The following is a 19,274-nucleotide window of genomic DNA, read 5'->3' on the forward strand; positions in this document are numbered from 1 at the left end:
TTGGATTAGTATTGGTTGAAATTATTTCAGCAGGGAACCACCCCGAAAGCTGTCCTCTCTTGCAGAAGTAGGAGCCATTTGGAGATTCTGGAAATAAAAAATTTTCTTAAGATTTTTGCTGGCATGACCCTCTCTTTTGTCCCAGGGAAAGGACGTTCTTCTAAGTCTTCTTCATGTATGTACTACTAGTTTTGCCATGATAAAATCTTTATTTTGTTAATTCAATAGTATAGCATTTAATGTATGCCTTTTCCCCAGGTGGTTTACAGCGATAAAACACCATGTTTATATACTTAATGCTGGGCGAAGAGCACAAGATTATTTGTTTTGTAAAACAACAAAACAAAAAGACATATCCTCTTATGATTGAGACATGTCATTAGGGGCTGGCAACTGGCAGGCAGCAGCCCGGGAGTGGAATTGTTCAATGGGCTTAACGTTTCTGACAAGCAAAGTGAAAGTTTTAGTAACTGCATGTAGTTAACAGTTTTGTCAAATGCTTTTACCACAATTAGAAATAAATGCGCATGAAAAGCAAAAACCACCGGTAGACATGGAAGAAACTCAAGCATGTTTCTTTGAGAATGAGCACTGACGAATATCTGGCTGCTGCTGAAAGTTCAGAGTTAGACAAAGTAAAGCTTCACCACTTCCTCAAACTGGAGCAAGTTGTTTTCATTAGCAGTGATGACAGAAGGGGATTTGTCCCTGATGCTGTGGTCCCAGGAGCAGAAGTCCCCGTCTAAACAATTCTGTGCTAACAAAAGGGGCCTGTCCACAGGGCTGTCACTCACCAGGCAGAGAAGATATGAAGAAACAAAGTGTGCATTCCCTGATTTGGGGCCAAAGTGCTTGACTGTGATTGTGATATTACTTTGGATTTCGTGTATTTTGTTAAATTAACAAAATAGGTGTTTTTATTTCTTCATTTTATTGTTTTCCGCCATTAAATGTTAAACTGTGTCTGAAAAGCTAGACATTTTCACTAAGCAAATTGGCAAATGAAGGAAAGGTTAGTGTTCATTTAATCACATTTAATTGTTTCCAAGCTTCAAGCCTTAGTCCAGGGAATTGCTTATAAAACTTCTTTCAAGGAAGTAAAAACATTTTGAAACAAAGCTCTGAAAGAAATAAAACCAGCTCTAGATTGCTACACAGTGTCACCAGGCATAGAAGGATCTGCAGAATTCCTCTACACAGCAATTTTCTGTCGCACTAACTTTGTATATCCATCAACTACACAGGAAACACCAGCATTTAGAATAGTTATGTCTTTTACCTACTAGAGAGAGTGAAGACAGTTTTGCTAAAGAAGAGGGGTAAGTTCTCTCCCTCTCCTATTGTATAATTGGGTGACTACCTTGGGTTCAGATGTAGGGAAGGAGAGAATAGAAGCAAAAAAGACAGGGAAGCAAGGTTGGGTTCTAAATGCATGAAAAAGTAGGAATGAGGGCAGTCGAGAGGCGTATGATAAAAGGAGCTGTAAGACAGAGGAGGCCCAAATAACAGCAGTTCCTATTCTTCTAAAAAAATTATCCTAATCTGTTAGTTTTCCCCCAAACAAGTGCCATGTACTTGTATTACAGTTAAGGTGATTTGGAATTTTGTGTGAGGATTTAGCATGAGTTCATTTGTATGGCCACTCAGAATTGACAAGTGTATCTCTCATAATTTTCTTCTATGATATATGAATCTTTTCACCACTTACATGCCAATTTGTATTAGATGACACACTAATTCTACTCCAGTTTGTTTTATTGAAAAGTTTTACCTTTCCTAGTAAAATTATAACTTCTTTGTGGTCTGGTCCAAGTACCTTCCACAGAGCATAATGTTCCTCCAGCCAGGTTCAACAGTCTTTAGGACAGTTTGTCTGCCTCATTTACTGATGAATTATAGTACATAGTACAATGACTAGTAAATAATAGACTTTCAAAAAAATTCTATTGCACCTGTGAGAGAATGAATAAAGAGAACAGATCTTATACATAATTGTTCAGTGACTATTGCCTTAATGTTTGTAGGGGGAGTGTGATTCAACACATTTATAGAGGTACAGCACTTAGGTCTTTAAAAATTAGTGTCAATCAGGATGACTTGGTAAATGGATAGCATTCGCAGGATTTTAAAAAATTAATGTCAAGCTTATTGTTAAGATATCAGTCTTAAGTAGATGATTATAACACCGTTAGAGTGAAATACTTCAGTTTTAGTACAAAATATTGTACTAGTTTCAAGACACAGACACAATCTTTGACATGGGGTTAGTAGAATTTAATAAAGTTAAGGGCTTCTTTCAGGCTTACAAATAAAAATGTGTGCCTAAATACTCTACAGGTAAGTACACATATAGATCTGCCCTCATATGTTTGCCTTCTCCTAAACCTCACATCTTACTTTGCAATTAAAGGATTCTTTTTCCAGATCATAGATTATTTGTTATTTTTACTTAGGCAATTTCCATGATTAAAATTCCATGTCTCCCCAGGTTTCTGTGAATCAGCAGTGCCCCAGAAAGCGTTTCCCTTCCTGAGACTCCAGGGAAGTCTTGGAACGCAAAGAACTTGAAGAGGGAGCCTGGCCAAATAGAGATTTTTGAGCCGTGCTAGGCTCTGAAGCAGATTTTTAGCACAAACACAAATCAAAGTCTGTGTGCTCTTAAAAGCAGCATTTTCATGTAAGTCCAAGGAGCTCACTTGGTTCTATTTGTTTTGGCTAAAGAAATGAAAAGCTTTGTTTTAACCACGAGATCATTATTTTGCAAGGGAACCATAACATATTAATCTAGTAGCTTTAATCTCACTAAGGAGTAAATACAGTTATTTGATGTAACTTTTCAATGGAAAATTAACAGCTAGATCTTCTCTAACGTCATTATTTTCTAGATCTGAATCAAAGTTTCCCAAGTATTTTTGGAATACAATAGATTCTGATTATTTTATTCAGTGTTTTCTTCAAAACAATGACAACTTATGATTTTGTCAGTAATTTAATGGGGTTTTTTTTGTCTTCTTAAAAGGATAGAACTAAGAAATATCAAGATTTAAAACATAAATAACTTGGAACACTCAGAAGAACAACATGGGAGAAACTAAGAAAAGAACTGAAACCCATAGAGTAAGATGTCTTTCCAAGCTAAAGGTATGGAACATGTGTGTGTGTGTGTGTGTGTGAGTGTGTGTGTGTTTTAAAATCTTACTTTGTAAAGTTGTTAATATTTTTATGGAGTGATCTGGATCTAATATTATTGTCATAAGTGCCTGATACATTAATGATTTTTTTGCTTTGAGAAATTGGTTTTATAACTGAGGGTCTATATATAAGTAAGTTTACTAATTCAGGCATTGTAATCAGAAATGATTTTGAAGGATTTAAATAAATGACAGAGTCTTAACAATTTTCCAGGCACCCAGTCACCCAGTATTTGTAGCAGGAAGTATTTTTCTGGATCAAAAGTCAATTTATGCTCACCGTTCTGGGACTTCTAGGCAGACGAGTGTGGGGTCTCTCCTGGAAAATGGTTCACTGAAGAGAAAGTCTTTGTGACTCTGTAGGCAATGGTCTCTTCACAATGACCCAGTAAAACAAATGTTTACTTCAAGCTTTGGCAACAGAACAAGCCTTCTCTGTAAGAAAAATGCCCACTTTGTTATCTTTTCTGGAATTTTTGACTATTTCAGAGCAAACTTTTTGCATAGCTTCAAAGTCACTTTGCCTTCAAATAAAATTCAAATTTATTTTAAACTATGAGATCTGGGTATTTGTCTTGGTTCTACAGCTAGTGTCTACAAGTAGTTTCCAAACTGAGACACTGCTCCTAATTTTCTCTCTATCAAAAGTTTCTTTTCCCTTTATACCTGTGTAAGGAAAATTTACACATGCACATGAAATTTATACATGTACGTGAACTCTATAATGACATAGACTGAGAAAAGTGTTTTTACCTGAAGTGCAATGTAAACGATATTTTAAAAATTTCCCTTAAATCATTCCTCAGTGTATAGGTCTTCTTCTAAAACTGGATGGATAAAAAATAAAGATCAAGGCCCAGTCTCTCTGGATTTAAATCTGAGTTAAACTACTTACTTATTGCGTGATATTGGACAAGTATTGACCCTCTTTGTGCTTCAGTTTTCTCCCCTGAAAGGGTAATAACAATAGTTCTATCTTACAGGATTCTTTTCTATTTACATACTTGGAACAATGACGGGGATATTGTGAACATTTAATAAATATTAACTATTGTTAAAAGTAGCACTGTGGAGAAAACAAGTCAGGTGTTACTTTTTAACAATTGGTCTTAAATCTAATTTTTGATTTCTTTGGAGTTTGGCATTTAGATGATCAAGATTAGATATTAGTCTGAGTGTTACACTATTATGAGCATAAGTTTATCTGGTAAAAGTGAGAAGCATTTGCTTAGTAATCAGGTTTTTCTGCTTCTCTGAAATAAGAAATATACTCTTTAACCAAAATGTTTTACGAAAGGGTCAAAGGAGTGTCCTCAACAAATTTACTCCCAAACTCTGGCACACTATTGTGAAAGAATGTTAGGACTAGCTTTATACATAAAGAGTATTTTGTACTAGACATGAGTCATAATAGGCATTGCTTTGCCTTTACTTTGTCAATAGAACCTGTTAGGAAGCCCATCTAGATTCACCCAGTCTCATTTCTTAAAACGCTAAAATAAAGTTGTTTCCCAGTTAGGATTAGTATTTTATTTTGTAAAGCATGTTTTTAATGTAAACCAATATGTTTAATTATAAAATTATGTGCAAAATTGTTTACTCGCAATGTATTCTACAGAGATTTATAGTGTGATGAAACAGTTTCTATAATATTTAAAAGGATAATATTAAATTACATTTAATATAAAGGATAAATATTTAATAAAAAAGATAGTTATAGTATCTTACCAGCCATATAATAGTTTTGATTCATATTAAGTTTGATATTTAAACTTCTCAGGTCTTTTCCACATAAATTTCTGTTCAGATTTTCCCAAATAAATTGGTACAGATAGTGCTTGGTTTAAGTTATTTAATCTTATTATATTTCATCTTACATTCAGCTTATTTTCAGTTCTGACCAGTTTTTCAAGATTTTTTTTAAAAACTTAGTCTATCTATAATTAACTCAATTAACTGATACTGTGTGCCTAGCATATCCATGAGACATTTAGCAGACACCAAAGATACAAAGGTGAATAAGACTGGCTCCTGACTTTGAACTGTACACAGTACAGTGAAAGAGGAAGTTATAAGCATCCAAACAGTTAAGTGTGATAAGAGCTGCTATAGAGGCAGGCACATAGCAGGGTAGGAAGGTGAATGAGAGATTAATGCTACCTAGGAAGCAAAGAGAGAAGGAAGGCTCCACAACAGAAATGATAATAGAGTTGAGTTTTTAAAAAATGAGTATATATCAGGGCCTCCCTGGTGACGCAAGGGGTTGAGTCTCAGCACTATGAAGCAATCCATAGTCACTGCAGCCACTGCAGCAAGAGTTTGATCCCTGGCCAGGGAGCTAACCCACATGGCACAGAACACCTCTCTTGTCTCACCTGCTGCTCCCCTTAGCAATGTATTTAAGCCAATCTGCCTGTTCTGTTTCCCACTCTGCCTCTGGTGAACACTCTCACCCTCCTTCACATGTGGCCTATACTTCAGCTCTTGTATGCATAAATAAATAAATCTTAAAAAAATGAATATATATCAGATATATAAGGGGAAGAAAAACATTATAAGTGGAGGAAATTGAGATGTAGAATGGCATGGTGAATTCAAGTAACCATAAGTAGAATATTGTATCTCTGCATAAGTATCAGGAGATGAGATGGAGATATAGATGAGGCTCTGATTGCCATCCAAAAAGGCAGGGATTTTTATCCATGGCAGTAACTAAAAAGTTTTAGGAAGTGGAATCACATGTTAAGCATGCATTTTTAAAAATTCACTTGACAGATAATTAGTGATATTATAAATTCATTTGACAGATCATTAGTGGTGGTGGCAAGCAGAAGGGAAATTGGAGGTTGATAAGACAACAGGCCACTGGGAAAAAAATGATTGTAATTGTCTAAGCTAAACTAGGTACACATTTGAGAGATTTCAGCATGTGGGTGGTAGCTGAAATCTTGGGAACAAGTAAGACTTCCTAGGGAGAGCTGGTGTAGTGAAAAGTGAAAAGCATACTTGATTAAAGCCTGGAGGGGTTGGCCAAAAAAAGAGAAGATTGAATAAAAGGTCTAGCAGGTAGGCAGATATATAGCTATGCATGTTGGGAGGGAATTTCAGGAAGAAAAGAGATTAATGGTGTCAAATGACTCAGATATCAAGTTCTCAGCTAAGGACTGAGAATTAGCTCTTGATTTTGGAAATCAGGGAGGTTTTTTTTTAATGACCTTTTATTTATGATAGTTTCAGGAGAGGCTAAACTGTAGCAGGTTAAAGATTGAGTCAAAGATTAAATTGCATATGCAATGAATCTAGATTATTCTTCCAAACAGCTTGATGGTAGCTGGAGTAACTACCCTCATGGGTGAATGAAGACTTTATATATAGGTTTACATGTAGCTATATTTTTGTAGATACACAGAATTATTTTAAATGTATTTAAAAATTAGCAGGAAGAAAGGCAGTAAAGAGTATTGGGAAGGGGGGGCAATAATTCATGGATCAGGATCTCAGAAACAGGAAGAATGGGAAAGGGATTTTATTACACAGGAGAAGGTATACCTATCCCAAAGTGATAAAGGTAGAGATGGATTAAGTTTGAGATTATTTGTTGGTTATGAATTACACATGGCTGGTTTGGAGATGAGGAAACCAAAAAGACTGTGAAAATCTTAAAGGGAATATACAGGGTGCAATATAAATTATGGGGTTGGTTCAAGATTGGGGCCATGAAGGGCTACGGTGGAGGACTATGGTGTTTTGGTGGTGTGTGTGGTAACAGATATCTAAGAGGTGTGACCCTGTACTCCTTAAGTCATATACAGTATTGTAAAGCAGTGTTTCCTTAATAACAAATGATACTATTTTAAAAAGAAGATTGTGTGTATAGAAGGTGGAGAGGTGAGGATTTCAGGGATTTGAGAATGTTGGCTAAGAGCAGCAGATCAAATGGTCTCCAGGGATGGAAGTGTCATCAGGAAAAATACTTACATAGGGTCAAGATAAAACTCCTATGGTCTAATATTGGAGACCCACCATTCAGGTTGGCATAAATTTACTTATCTAGACTTCGATGTTTTTGAAGAAATAATTAATCTACCCAATTAATTATACTACTACCCAGTATAAAATGCACCTTTTTCAAATCCCCTATTAAAATCTAAGTCTTTTTCTGTTAATGAAACTCAAGCTTTTAACTTTTCACATTTTCTTTAAAACCATACTAAGTTGTCCTTGGTTTTTATTATGGGTCATGTCAAACATGACTCCTCTTTGGAACTATCTCAATACATAGGAAACATGAGTCAATAGATGGAATTTTATGGTATTCATATTTGTTTATCATAGCAAATACTGTTCAATTTTGAAATATTTTTGTAATGGTCTATAATTAAAATAATGTTTTAAATAAATTAATGGTCAGTGAACAGCAATCTAATATTGTAAATTTGCATATTACTTTAGATAAGAGAGACCTTAAGGGAATTTGCTACAGAAATAATGTCTCTGTAATGCTACATTCCTCTTTTTCAATATCAATAATCAATTAGTCCTACTCTGAATTTTCAAAGTGAGAACTTGATATGAAAGGCCAGAAGAACAGATCATAACAAAAGTTTCTCACAAGTTCAAGGATAATTTAAGTTTGAGTCAGTCTTGGAGAAGAGTTTATATTGTCTTGTAGAAGATTTTTTGTCAACAGGTAGCAAATACACAATTTAAAAATAAAATTTTTATATGTTTTCTTATATTCTTTTCTCCTAGATGTTTCTGGTGGCAATAACATGTGCATATATAGCCAAAACACTATCTGGATCTTATATGAATTCCATGCTCACACAAATAGAAAGACAGTTCAACATCCCGACATCTTTAGTTGGATTTATAAATGGGAGCTTTGAGATTGGTAATGAATTATTTTTGTATTACGTCTTTTTATATTTTATTTTATCTGTGGACTAGATTGAATTTTATTCTTCTTATTTGTTGCTTTTTAGGCCACTTAATCTTTCTGAATAATATTCATTCTATTTCCCCCCCTATTGTGTCTAGGAGGTTGAGAATTCTCCTTCCTAAGTACAGAGGGAAGAAATTGCTTTCACTTGTCCCTGAATTTATATAAGAAACAGTCTCTAGGGAAAAATAAAGTTTATTCTTAGGCTGTGATTTTTGTGGATGACTGGGAAGATGAGAGGACAGACAGTAACAATAAGGGAAAGAAAGATTTCTCCTGTGAACAAAGCTACATTGAAATATGCTATAATAATAGCTTTCACATCCTTCAAGGTGAAAGCTGCTGTTAATATATTTAATCAATATCTGAAATACAAATCAGGTTTAGGAGAGGAAAAACTGAAGCAGGTGATGTGTGATCTTACCTCTTAGTGTTCAACTCCTTTAGATCTTTCTCTGACTACCATCTCTATGTGCTAAATCCTAGAATGGAATTAATGGAATTAAAAAAATGGAAATTTTTAATGGAATTAAAAAAATTACATTTAAATAGTTCTTAGTCAGCTTACCATATAATGGGGAACAGAGGTGCAAAATAATAAACAGTTAGTTTGGTGACATAGGTATATGCAAGGTATTATAGGAACACAGAGGAGGAGATGCAATCTCACTTAGTTAGGCTCTTGAAAGCCAACCAGATTTTATCCAGATGAAGAAATGGGGTTATATAAGTGTGAAGAGGATTCCAATTGATGAAGCATAATTAACTTGTGTGGGGAACACCACCAGCCTACTATTACTGGCTGCCCAGGCTTAACATGGGGTAAGAAATGGACTATGCAGAGACTTGCATGCTGTTGTAGAACTTACCTTTTATCCTCGAGGATAAGGGAGAGTTACTCAGAGATTGATAGGGTTATTGATATTTCTTGTGCCAAGGACTTCTTTGGCAATCTCTAGCTACAGGAGCTCAGAATGCTTTTAATTGTATAAGATAAAAGCCATATGGGTACAAAGACAGTCAATTATATTGAAGTGAAATTATCAAAATATCAAAACATTTTGTGCTTTTTAACACATTAAATAACACTATCTACACTAATTTGGAAGTGGTGATTACTGTCATTAGTAATTTGAGGTATCTTCAATGCCAAGTGCAAACATCTAACTTCTACTGGTAACAAATTAATGACAAAATTGGGAGTACTGTTAATAAATACTATAGTCTGTGCTTACTCTCACTATCATCGGAAATGCTAACATTTAGTTAAAAGCTAGTGAAAATAAAGATGCTGTTTTTTTTCTCACTCAAGTTCATGGAACCCCTGATATCTATCATTGGACTCTGGAGTTTGTAGAATGCAGGATAAGAACTCCTGCTTCAAGCAAGGCTCATATTTTGCTTTTCAGACTGGCCACACTTGTAGTTGTGTTGAGGACTGGTTTGAAGATGTTCAAGTAGACTGGGGCAAACAGCATAACAGAAGGTCCATGCAAAAGTCCAAGCCCAGGCTCTCAGGACCTGAGTCAAGATCACTCTAGTAGGAATGGATGGAAGAACATGACCTAAGGAGTTAAGTTCCAGTAAATTTAGTGAAAAGTTGAATGTGGCAGGCATTAAAAAGGAAAGAGGGAGACCGCAGCTTTACTGCTGGACCAGGGAAGTAGACAGTGCTACTGAGGTGGAAGTGGGGAAGAGGAACAAGAGTTTGGTGGTGGAACACGAGTTTGGTGGTGGCTATGGGGACCATGAAGAGTGAGTTCTGTTTCTGTAGTAGGTGTCCATGCTGCAGATATTTGAATTTGAACTGTTGAATAGCAAGTAAATGGGTGCTTGTTAAAACTAGAAAAGAGATGCTGCAGTTCATGGCGAGGATAGAGGGTGGGAAGTACAATATACAAAGAATGGATCCCTGAGGTGCACCAGTGTTTCAGGGACAGGTAAAAGAAAAGGAGCCTTTGAGAGTGTTAAGGGTAGGAATAGTCAGAGCATTAAGATGAGAAACAGGGAAGAAGGGCATGATGGATGTCAAAAGACAGACATTTTCAAAGGAAAGGAACTTGTCAGTGTATCACAAACATTAGAAATTCTAAAGAAGGATGGAAAACTGTTCTCTGGGTTTTATAATGTGGAGATAATTGATGATATCAGCTGAAGAGGAGATTTAGAAGCTAGAAAGCAGTGAGAGGCCACTGCTTTCAGAAGAGAATGAGAGGGGTTGAGGAGGAATGTTCTTGACATTTAGAGAGAAAGTAGAGAATATCTGTAACTAAAAGGCAGTATAGAAGGGGACACACAATACATGAGGGAGATTTTAATTACTGGAGTAAATGTCTTGAGAGAAGGAAGGGGAATGCCCGGGTGGTGTCCTAGACCTTGCATGGTCAGATGGGCCATGACCCTGAAAGATGGATGGCTAAGGCCATCTGATGGGGAGCTCAGATACTTTCAAGTCAGATTCTCCTCAGCTTTTTGAGAAGTAGAAAAAATTGACTGCGGAAAGTGAGTGATGACAGGTAGTGTGAGGAGTGATGACCTGATAGTGAAAGAGAAGTAATTTATAGATGTGCTCCAAGTATCCCTTTGCTTACCTTTCCTTGGTAATTCTTACCAGACAGTGCTTTCCATAGCCTTGACAAAAACTTATCTGTCCCTCCCAGCCCCCTCTCATGGTAGTTATCCTGGTAATAAGACAAGGCAATGGGAAAGATGAACTTGAGAAGTGAAATCTCCTTTGTTTCCCTTTCAAAACTGATGTGGATCTCCAGTAGCAGCTTGAGAACATACTGCCTTCAATATGGGTGGCTTTACCCAAATGCCCAAAAATAGATGACTGGATCAAGAAGATGTGGTACATATACACCATGGAATATTACTCAGCATTCAAAAAAGATAAACACATGCAATTTGCAGCAACATGGATGGCACTGGAAGGGATCATGCTCAGCAAAATAAGCCAGAAAGAAAAAGAAAAATACGGGATGGTCTCACTCATAGCAGGAATCTAGAAAACTTAAATAAGGGGCCAGGAAAAAGAATAACTATAAGAAAGTGAAAATCAAAATCAACAAAAAACTATGAACCAGAGACACTTTTTGGGGGTTGGGGAGTGGGAGGGGAGGGATTGGGGTCAAAATGGGGGGGTTGCAATTGTATGGGGAATATAAAAATAAAATTTATTATTAAAAAAAAAAGAATCTAGCACTTAACTAGTGCTTGGCACACAAGCACAATAAATAATTGTTTAATGAAAAAAAAATATGGGTGGCTTTAACATGGGGATTTTAGAAACCTAGTTAGTCCAATGCAGCTGATGGCAGAGATGGAGCATTCCCCATATCAAATAATGGAGGGGTTGACAGGCCAAATGAGAGAAACAAATGGAAAAAAAAGCCTTCAAAATACACACCTTAGAAAATTATTAGTGCCTTGAAGAAGAGTTTATGTTTATAAGAGTTCATCGCAGAGGCTTTTCTTATACATAGTAGGATCAGGGTAAATATTGATTATTGACTTAAAAAATGTGTGATTTGAGAACTTACTCATCTGCTTGGTGCTCTCAACCATGTATTCCAAATGCTCTTAGTTTACTTATGAGCCTGTGTGTCAGAACAGGATCTCTATAATTGGTTTCTTTACCCTATGTTTTGGGAATACATTTTTCCTTGAGTGATTTGTGCTTCAAATACAGACTTACTTTTAAGGTGCAGTTTACTTCTAAATAAAAACAGTTCTTTGGCTTGGTTCAGTGGTTAAAACAAAGTTATACTTGAATCATGAGCTATAAAACATATTTATCTGGATTTGACTTTTGCTACTCTTTTCAAGCTTAGCAAAACATGACAACCTTCTATGGAGAAGGCATGGAGGGAGAGGACAGAGGGGACCTGCAGGCTGACACCTACCTTTGCATCCAATTCCCTAAGATCAGATAATGATATATACAGCCATTATATTTCCCAGAACCATGAACAGTCCCTTTCACAGGCTCTTCTTCTGCCCTCTAAATGCTGGTATTCTACGTTCTGTTTATCTACTGACATCGTGAAAGAGAGCTCTCCTTCAGGGTCGTGTCTGAGGTTCTTAAGACTTCACTCATACTTACTGAAATATTCTGTTTGTATCTCATTTTTCCCCTAGGAAATCTTTTATTGATCATATTTGTGAGTTATTTTGGAACCAAACTGCACAGGCCTATCATGATTGGTGTTGGATGCATGGTCATGGGCCTAGGGTGTTTCTTGCAATCGCTGCCTCATTTCCTCATGAACAGGCAAGTATTCCAGTCTCTCATGATGTTTTATGTTCAAATTTCAGCTGCAGGAAATGAAGCTTGGAATTTCCTTTCTAAGAGCATGGAGCACTGTGCTGGGAGATTCAATGGGAAGATCGTGTTCCACAAGTCTGTGTGTGTTCTTGACTGTCTGGCTCCCACATACAGATTTGAGACACCTCTTTTGTAGAGTCGAGTCTTATATGAAGAGTCTTAAGACCTGGCAAAAATTTGGGATTACCCCTTTCTTGGGGCTATCGAGATACTTCTGATTATAATGATGTTCTTTTTAATTGTAGGTCACCAAGTGGTTGAATTTTATTTTAATTTTTTTAACCAAAGTAATATGTATACAAAATTGTGAAGATGAAATTATATCAAAAGGCTTATAATGAAAAAGATCTGTCCCCTGCCCCTTAGATATAGCCCAGAGGCAGCCCCTTACAATTCTTTTAGCTCTTTTTTCCTGCTATTTGCTTCCATATTTCCAAGTAAATGCTTATTCTTTGCATTTTTGATACTTCTGTGTTTATGTAGTCATACTGACAAGCTCATATTCGGTATTTCCATATGTCTGTGAACACTGTTTTCCCTGATGCACCATAGGGTTATCTTTTTTAGTTTCCTTGGATTGAATAACTGCCACTTTTAAGTTTGATTTTCTTTTTCTCGCTAAATGTTTGTTATCACATTCTCACCTGGTGGAGCAGTGTCTTCTCAATAGACTCTCACATACCAGAGGGTGTCATTTTTATCTTGGGGGCCCCTCTTCTGTCACCATTACTTCTCCATGTACAGTCTGTACTGGGAACTGTTTAGACATGCTGTATCACTGCTTTGATGTTGTCCAGTTATCTTTGGGAATTTGCTTTGCCTCCTTCTCCCTTCACATATATGAGTCACAAATTTCATTGTTTCCCTCAAAGCATTTACTTAGGGTTGTATTTCTTTCATCTACTGATTCAGTGACCACTAGCTTATCTGCTTTCTCATTTTCAAAATCTTATCAAACTCTCATCTTGTCAAATCTTTCATTCTCTTTATCCTTGTGACATGATACATTTTCCTTTTCATTTCAAAATCCACTTACTGTCATTTTGTTCATGTTTTGGGAATGAATGGACTTCAAATGAGTTACTAGGTTTTAATGGGTAAGTTGAATGAAAGGATAACTTATCTTCTGAGGCATCTCTGAAGGAATTTGAAGTTTCCAGATAAAGTGTTTTCACCGTCCCTTTACATCCTTTTACCCTATCCAAGACAACATTAAGTAGCATTTAGTTTTTATTTACATTTTTATCCTCTCTACCCTCTGTGAAATGTGTTATTTCTTTGTCTGAGGCTGGCATGTTTCATAGAACCAATGGGCATGAAGACAGAAGCTTTGCCTGTGGTTCACAGTCAAACTCCCTGGGCATGACTGAGCAATTGTTCTAAGGTTAATCTATTGCTATTTTGACCCTTTTTAATATGCTACATAGCGTAGCAATTAGGATTACTAGTGACATCCAAGCATAATACTCCTTGGAACGCAGAAGGACAAGTTTTCTTTGGCTTTCTCTTATCTAAGAGAAATAGAGAAAACATCCAACATAATTTCTAAGAAACAGAGACACAATTGGACATATTTTCCTCCATAATTATAGTGTGTCATTTACTTTCTGAGGAAGGGCAGGTGCCTAAGGTAAATGGTCCCAGTCTTTGTTCTTATGAGAACAGAAAAAGTCACTACATTGTGTTGTTATAGTATTTTAGATTCCCTTCAGGTCACTCCTTATGATGGTAAATGGTTTGTTTTTCTTAGGAGTTAACATACACAAGAAAGTATTATTGTTTTGATTCTCGGAAAGTAGGAGTATATTTCTTATAAGCAAACCTCAGAGAATCTGAAATTGGAGACTTCTCTTGTGTTTTTTCCCCAAAGCTTTTATCTTATTAATTATGCTTTATTGAGTCTATTATTTCCCTTAGTTTCAGTTCCTTATCTACAGTTCCTTATCATTATTTCCAGGAAATAATCACCTAAAAACCACAGAAAGCTGACATTAGCTCATCCAAAAGGTAGACCCTCCACATGCACAGAATTGAAAACTAGCTGTAAAGGTAGTGCACATTTACAGTGAGTGGCAAGTTCTTTTTGATGGTTTTAATTTATGATGATTACATTGTCTAGAAGAAAAGACATCGTCTTTACTGGATCTGGACGTTGGGTCTTTCTTTGTACAGTGCTTATGTTGTCCTTCTTGGCTCCTTAACAAAAACATGTTTTCCCTGTGTTCATACAGATATGAATATGAATCAACAGTTTCAGTTTCAGGAAATTTGTCCTCAAATAATTTCTTGTGTATGGAAAACGACACCCAGATTTTCAGACCAACAGAAGAACCATCAGGTTGTCTACTTCACTTTATTGCTTTCTGTTCAGTGACTCTGTAACTGGACATTTTCTGCTGAGGGTTTTGAATGAGTTATTGGTTTGGTAAGGTAAATGAACACAAAAACTTTTTTTTTCAGGGATTTTGGAGGGGATCAGGGAGGGGAATAGAATTGGCTAATAATAGAAAATGCTCTCTCTCTTATAGTTGGATATAAGTATTAAGAATGCCTGTCTATTTTTTCAAATGGTTATTTAATAAGTCAAAGACATCTATCCAAAGATCACTGTAGAGTTAACTATATGAAGGAAACATCTTAGAAGGATGGATTTCTACTATTAGCTTACAATATGTAAATAGGAAATAGGAAATAGGGCTATACAATTATGTAAATAGGAAATAGAAATAGTAACAAACTCCAAGAGGTGTGTGCTATCTCACTGATCTTCTATAGCAGAGAAAGCAGGCACGTATGCTATCATTCTGATTTACTCAATTTTCTTTCTTCCCAAGTAGGAATTTGTCTTTTTGTGCCTTTCTCCTTTTATCAGAGGTACTACTTTACATTTCAATGAAATAATAGTGTTGCTGCTCCTTCTTATGTTCCAAACACATCTGTGACCCTTCATATGCTAAGGGACCCAGAATATCTTCTGGTGATACTTAGTCCTGAGATGACCCAGATGGCTTACGTCAGACTGGAACTTCTCTTTTTGTGAAGGGGACATTTTTATGCTGGATTCAGTAGAAGTTATAGTTTCTCCGGGATAAGAATTCCACTGCCATTATGCAATCAGAAGGAACCAAAAGACTTTCAAGGAGTATAAAAATAGCTGTTTCAGAAACTCTAAGCCAAGGGAACACCCTGGGGAGGAGACAAAGGAAAACATTATTGACAATGGCCTGTGTTCTGTCTGTGATCTGTGAGGTGACTTTTGCCAAAGAGTGACTCAGGTCCTATTTCCTATTTTTCATTAAAAAAAAATCTGCACTGTAATAGATCAAAATCTTCCCACTGTGGAATTGCTGCGGAAAGTGTATTAATTCTTTGATCATCTGATATTTCCAATTTTGCTCTAGAGTAAGCCTAGAGTTTGCCTGAGAGGTCTAGACATAAGTCACTGTGCTCACCACGGGAAAAAAAAAATCCCCAGAAAAAAAAAAATCAATACCCAGAAATGGAGTCTATGACTTTCTGGACTGGGAATGGCTGAGAGACAAACCTCAGAAGAAATGTCCAGACCTATCTCTGCTCAGCACCTTTATACCTGTGTGTGGTACCTGGTCAGGTTATAGAAAATAAGGACAAGTTGTCATTCACTTTTCTGAACATATGACTTCCACCAAGTGTCTTCTTGGCTTGACAGCTATTTTATCTTAGAAAGGAAGTGACAAAGAGGTAGATTAAAGTCTTCATACATCTGCCATTTTCCTCCCCTTCTACTTTGGCCTAGTTTTTGTTATTTTACTTTGTAGCTACTGTTTCAAGGATTGGGAAGGCTTTCTTTATTAAGTTATTTGGTGTTTAGAGTCTATAGTTGACTCTATAGAGAAAATGAGATAACTACCCAGGTAAATATTTTCAGTTTCTATAAAGTAATTAGAACTGTAGAGAATTTAAAATTCAGTAAGACTTGGATTTAACTATATATATATATAATTATATATATATTTATATATATATATGTATATATATCTCCCTATGAGTACTGTTATACATATGGTAAGGTAAATGAACAGAAAAACTTTTTTTTCAGGGATTTTGGAGGGGATCATGGAGGGGAATAGAATTGGCTAGTAATAGAGAATGTTCTCTCTCTTATAATTGGATATATGTATTAAGACTGCCTATCTATTTTTTTAAATGGTTATTTAATAAGTGAAAGATATCCACCCAAAGATCTATCCAAAGATGAGTACTGTTATACATGTGTATACATTTTATACATATGAGCAGGGATGGGCTCCAGCTTACTTCATATACTTAACTAGATCTCAGTACTTTGTCAGAAAATGCAAAAGGGAGGACCTGATAATTCACTGTTGGCTTACTAATAAAATCATGGATGGGGTTTCTTGGGCATATAAGAACTGTAAATTGCTTACCAAAAATTTAGGGTTAAATGCTACTCACTTTTTACTCCCAAGATATTAATGCAATGTCATTTTCTTCTCTTAACGCAGAGTGTGTGAAGGAAGTTAAATCATTAATGTGGGTATACGTACTGGTAGGAAATATTATACGTGGAATTGGTGAAACTCCCATCATGCCTTTGGGTCTGTCCTACATAGAAGATTTTGCCAAATCAGAGAACTCTCCTTTATATATTGGTGAGTTTGAAAAACTGCTGTAGCCCAATTTTAGGCCAGCAGGCACCCTGAGGATGGGCAGCAAATGTTTATTTGGATTCAGTGATTTTCGGAATGATGAACAGAGTGCCTGGCACAGTTGACCACCAGTAAAAATGTGTTAAATGGAAGAATTACATGCTAACTCCAAGTAACTGATTTTGCTAAATCTGCATTTTGCTGTTAGAAATAGTATGAATCTCATGTCTTGAGTTCTTTTTGCTTGGATTGTTCAATTGGTTATAAAATCATAACTTTGAGTAGAGGGACATTTTGCTAGTAGACATATATATTTTTTAAAATCAGAGAAGTCAAAGGCAAGAAGAGATAGGAACAGAACTGCACATTATCAAAACATATTAAAATATTTTATCATTACCGCCAGTAACTTTTGGCAATTTTTGATGATTCACTGGTTTTGCAATCTTTTTCAGTGTTTCTCTGATGCTTTGAATCCCTTTACATGTTTATACTGAAAGAATAAAAATCCTCACCCATAGTAAATTAACAAATACCTTGTTATTATATGCTTTTATTTAGCCAATGAATACTAAGGGGTATAATGCATAGAAATAACTGTGACAACTTTCTGTATCAAGATGAATAAGACATAGTATATATGAGGCTTGTATAAAAGTCATTACATGATTATAAATCTGTAAAATTTGGTAAATGTATGGTATAATTAAATAACTATAAATCAATTACTATGCACCAGGAAAACAGTTCCCATATATGACTCCAGAGTTTGGTGGAGAATACAAAATTTCAATATAAAGTTCAAGAATCATCTATACAGAGACATTAAGTGAAATCAAGAGGGAGAAATGAGGTTGTCATGATAATATAGACAGTGAGAGGCTGGAGGGTAAAATACTCAGAAACACTTTACTTAGTGAGGAGAGGAAGAAGAAAGCCAAAGGAAGATTCATGGGTGACAACTGCCCAGCAATGTCTAATAACCACGAGAGTTAGGAGGATAAATACTAGAAAAAGACAATGGATAAGTGGCAAAGAGATTGCTGTGCTACTTGAGTGTATTTCCAATTGAATGTGAAAGAATCTGAGTAGAGTTAATGGGGTCGGGGGAGAAACAGAGGCTGGGCACAGTAAAAGGAAAGAGAGTAAGGTGGATTTGAAATACAGAAATCAGCGGATGAGGGAGGTTGAACGAGCACAAGAAAGGGAGTGTTTGGTTAAGCAAGGGTTCACAGAAGACAGAAAAGGCTGGTGCCAAGAAGTCAGGGGAGTACACGGGGGCAGGGAGGGGGGTGTTGGGGCTGGGACTGTACAACTGTAGACAAGGCAAAGACAACAGGTGTGGACATATTTTGAAGAGGAAGAAAGCCTTCTGCAGAAGCTCATGTCTGAGCTCATTATCTAATCCGAATGATAGAAAAAGCATGAGATTGTTGTTAATAAAGTTTCTAATCAGTAAGAACTTGAGAGGACAGATGGAAATGGAAGATAAGAATGTGGTGGATCATGACAAAAGTGAAGAGAATTATCAGTGATACTGAAGACACAGCCAGAGGAACTTTCAAGTCAGAGATCTGGGGATGACGTTTTTTCTGGGGAATATGTCACAAGAAATTCATCTTAACATGGCATGGCTTTAGAATTCCTCTAAAAATATGATCATTTTCAGAAACATCAGAACAGTTGTACTCTGTAGCATGGTATTGTTGATAGCACATCCTGGCCTACACAGCTAGAATGAATCTACACCTGTGCTCCCACATAAAAAGAAAATTTGCAGGCCTAGAGAAAGTGGCTTTCAATTACGAGGCTCAACATCTATAGAAACAATCTTGTTACTTAGATGTACATCAAGTTTCTTTTTTTTTTTTTTAAGATTTATTTATTTTTATACAAGAACTGGAGTACAGGCCAGAAGCATGGGAGGGTGAGAGGATTCACCAGAGACAGAGTGGGGAGCAGAACAGGCAGACAGGCTGAAATACACTGCTGAGGGGATCATCGGGCGAGACAGGAGAGGTCTGCCTTGCAATGTAGGTTTCTCTCTGGCCAGCTGGGAATTGAACCCCGGCTGCAGAGGCTGTGAACAGCTTCATAGCACTGCACTCAACCCACTGCACCACCAGGGAGGTCCCAGCAAGTTTCTTAGAAACTAAGTATCTAAG

At 36.3% G+C, this 19,274-nt stretch overlaps 1 protein-coding gene across 2 annotated transcripts in view; it reads left to right on the plus strand.

The window, feature by feature from the left end:
- Positions 1-3,081: 3,081 nt before the first annotated feature.
- SLCO1A2 (solute carrier organic anion transporter family member 1A2) overlaps positions 3,082-19,274 on the plus strand; it is a gene marked incomplete at both ends in the record, with an annotated part of 34,385 nt that continues 18,192 nt past the window's right edge. The window contains 5 exons of one of the 2 annotated variants that reach the window (XM_084255717.1): positions 3,082-3,141; positions 7,944-8,085; positions 12,274-12,406; positions 14,692-14,798; positions 16,966-17,112. In XM_084255717.1, coding sequence (XP_084111843.1) covers positions 3,082-3,141; positions 7,944-8,085; positions 12,274-12,406; positions 14,692-14,798; positions 16,966-17,112 — 589 coding nt within the window. Of the gene's footprint in view, positions 3,142-7,943; positions 8,086-12,273; positions 12,407-14,691; positions 14,799-16,965; positions 17,113-19,274 lie in introns of those variants that run through there. The other variant, XM_084255718.1, reaches the window with a different exon arrangement.

Source organism: Talpa europaea (genome assembly GCF_964194135.1).
Source record: "Talpa europaea genome assembly, chromosome: 15".
Taxonomy (NCBI): Eukaryota; Metazoa; Chordata; class Mammalia; order Eulipotyphla; family Talpidae; genus Talpa; species Talpa europaea.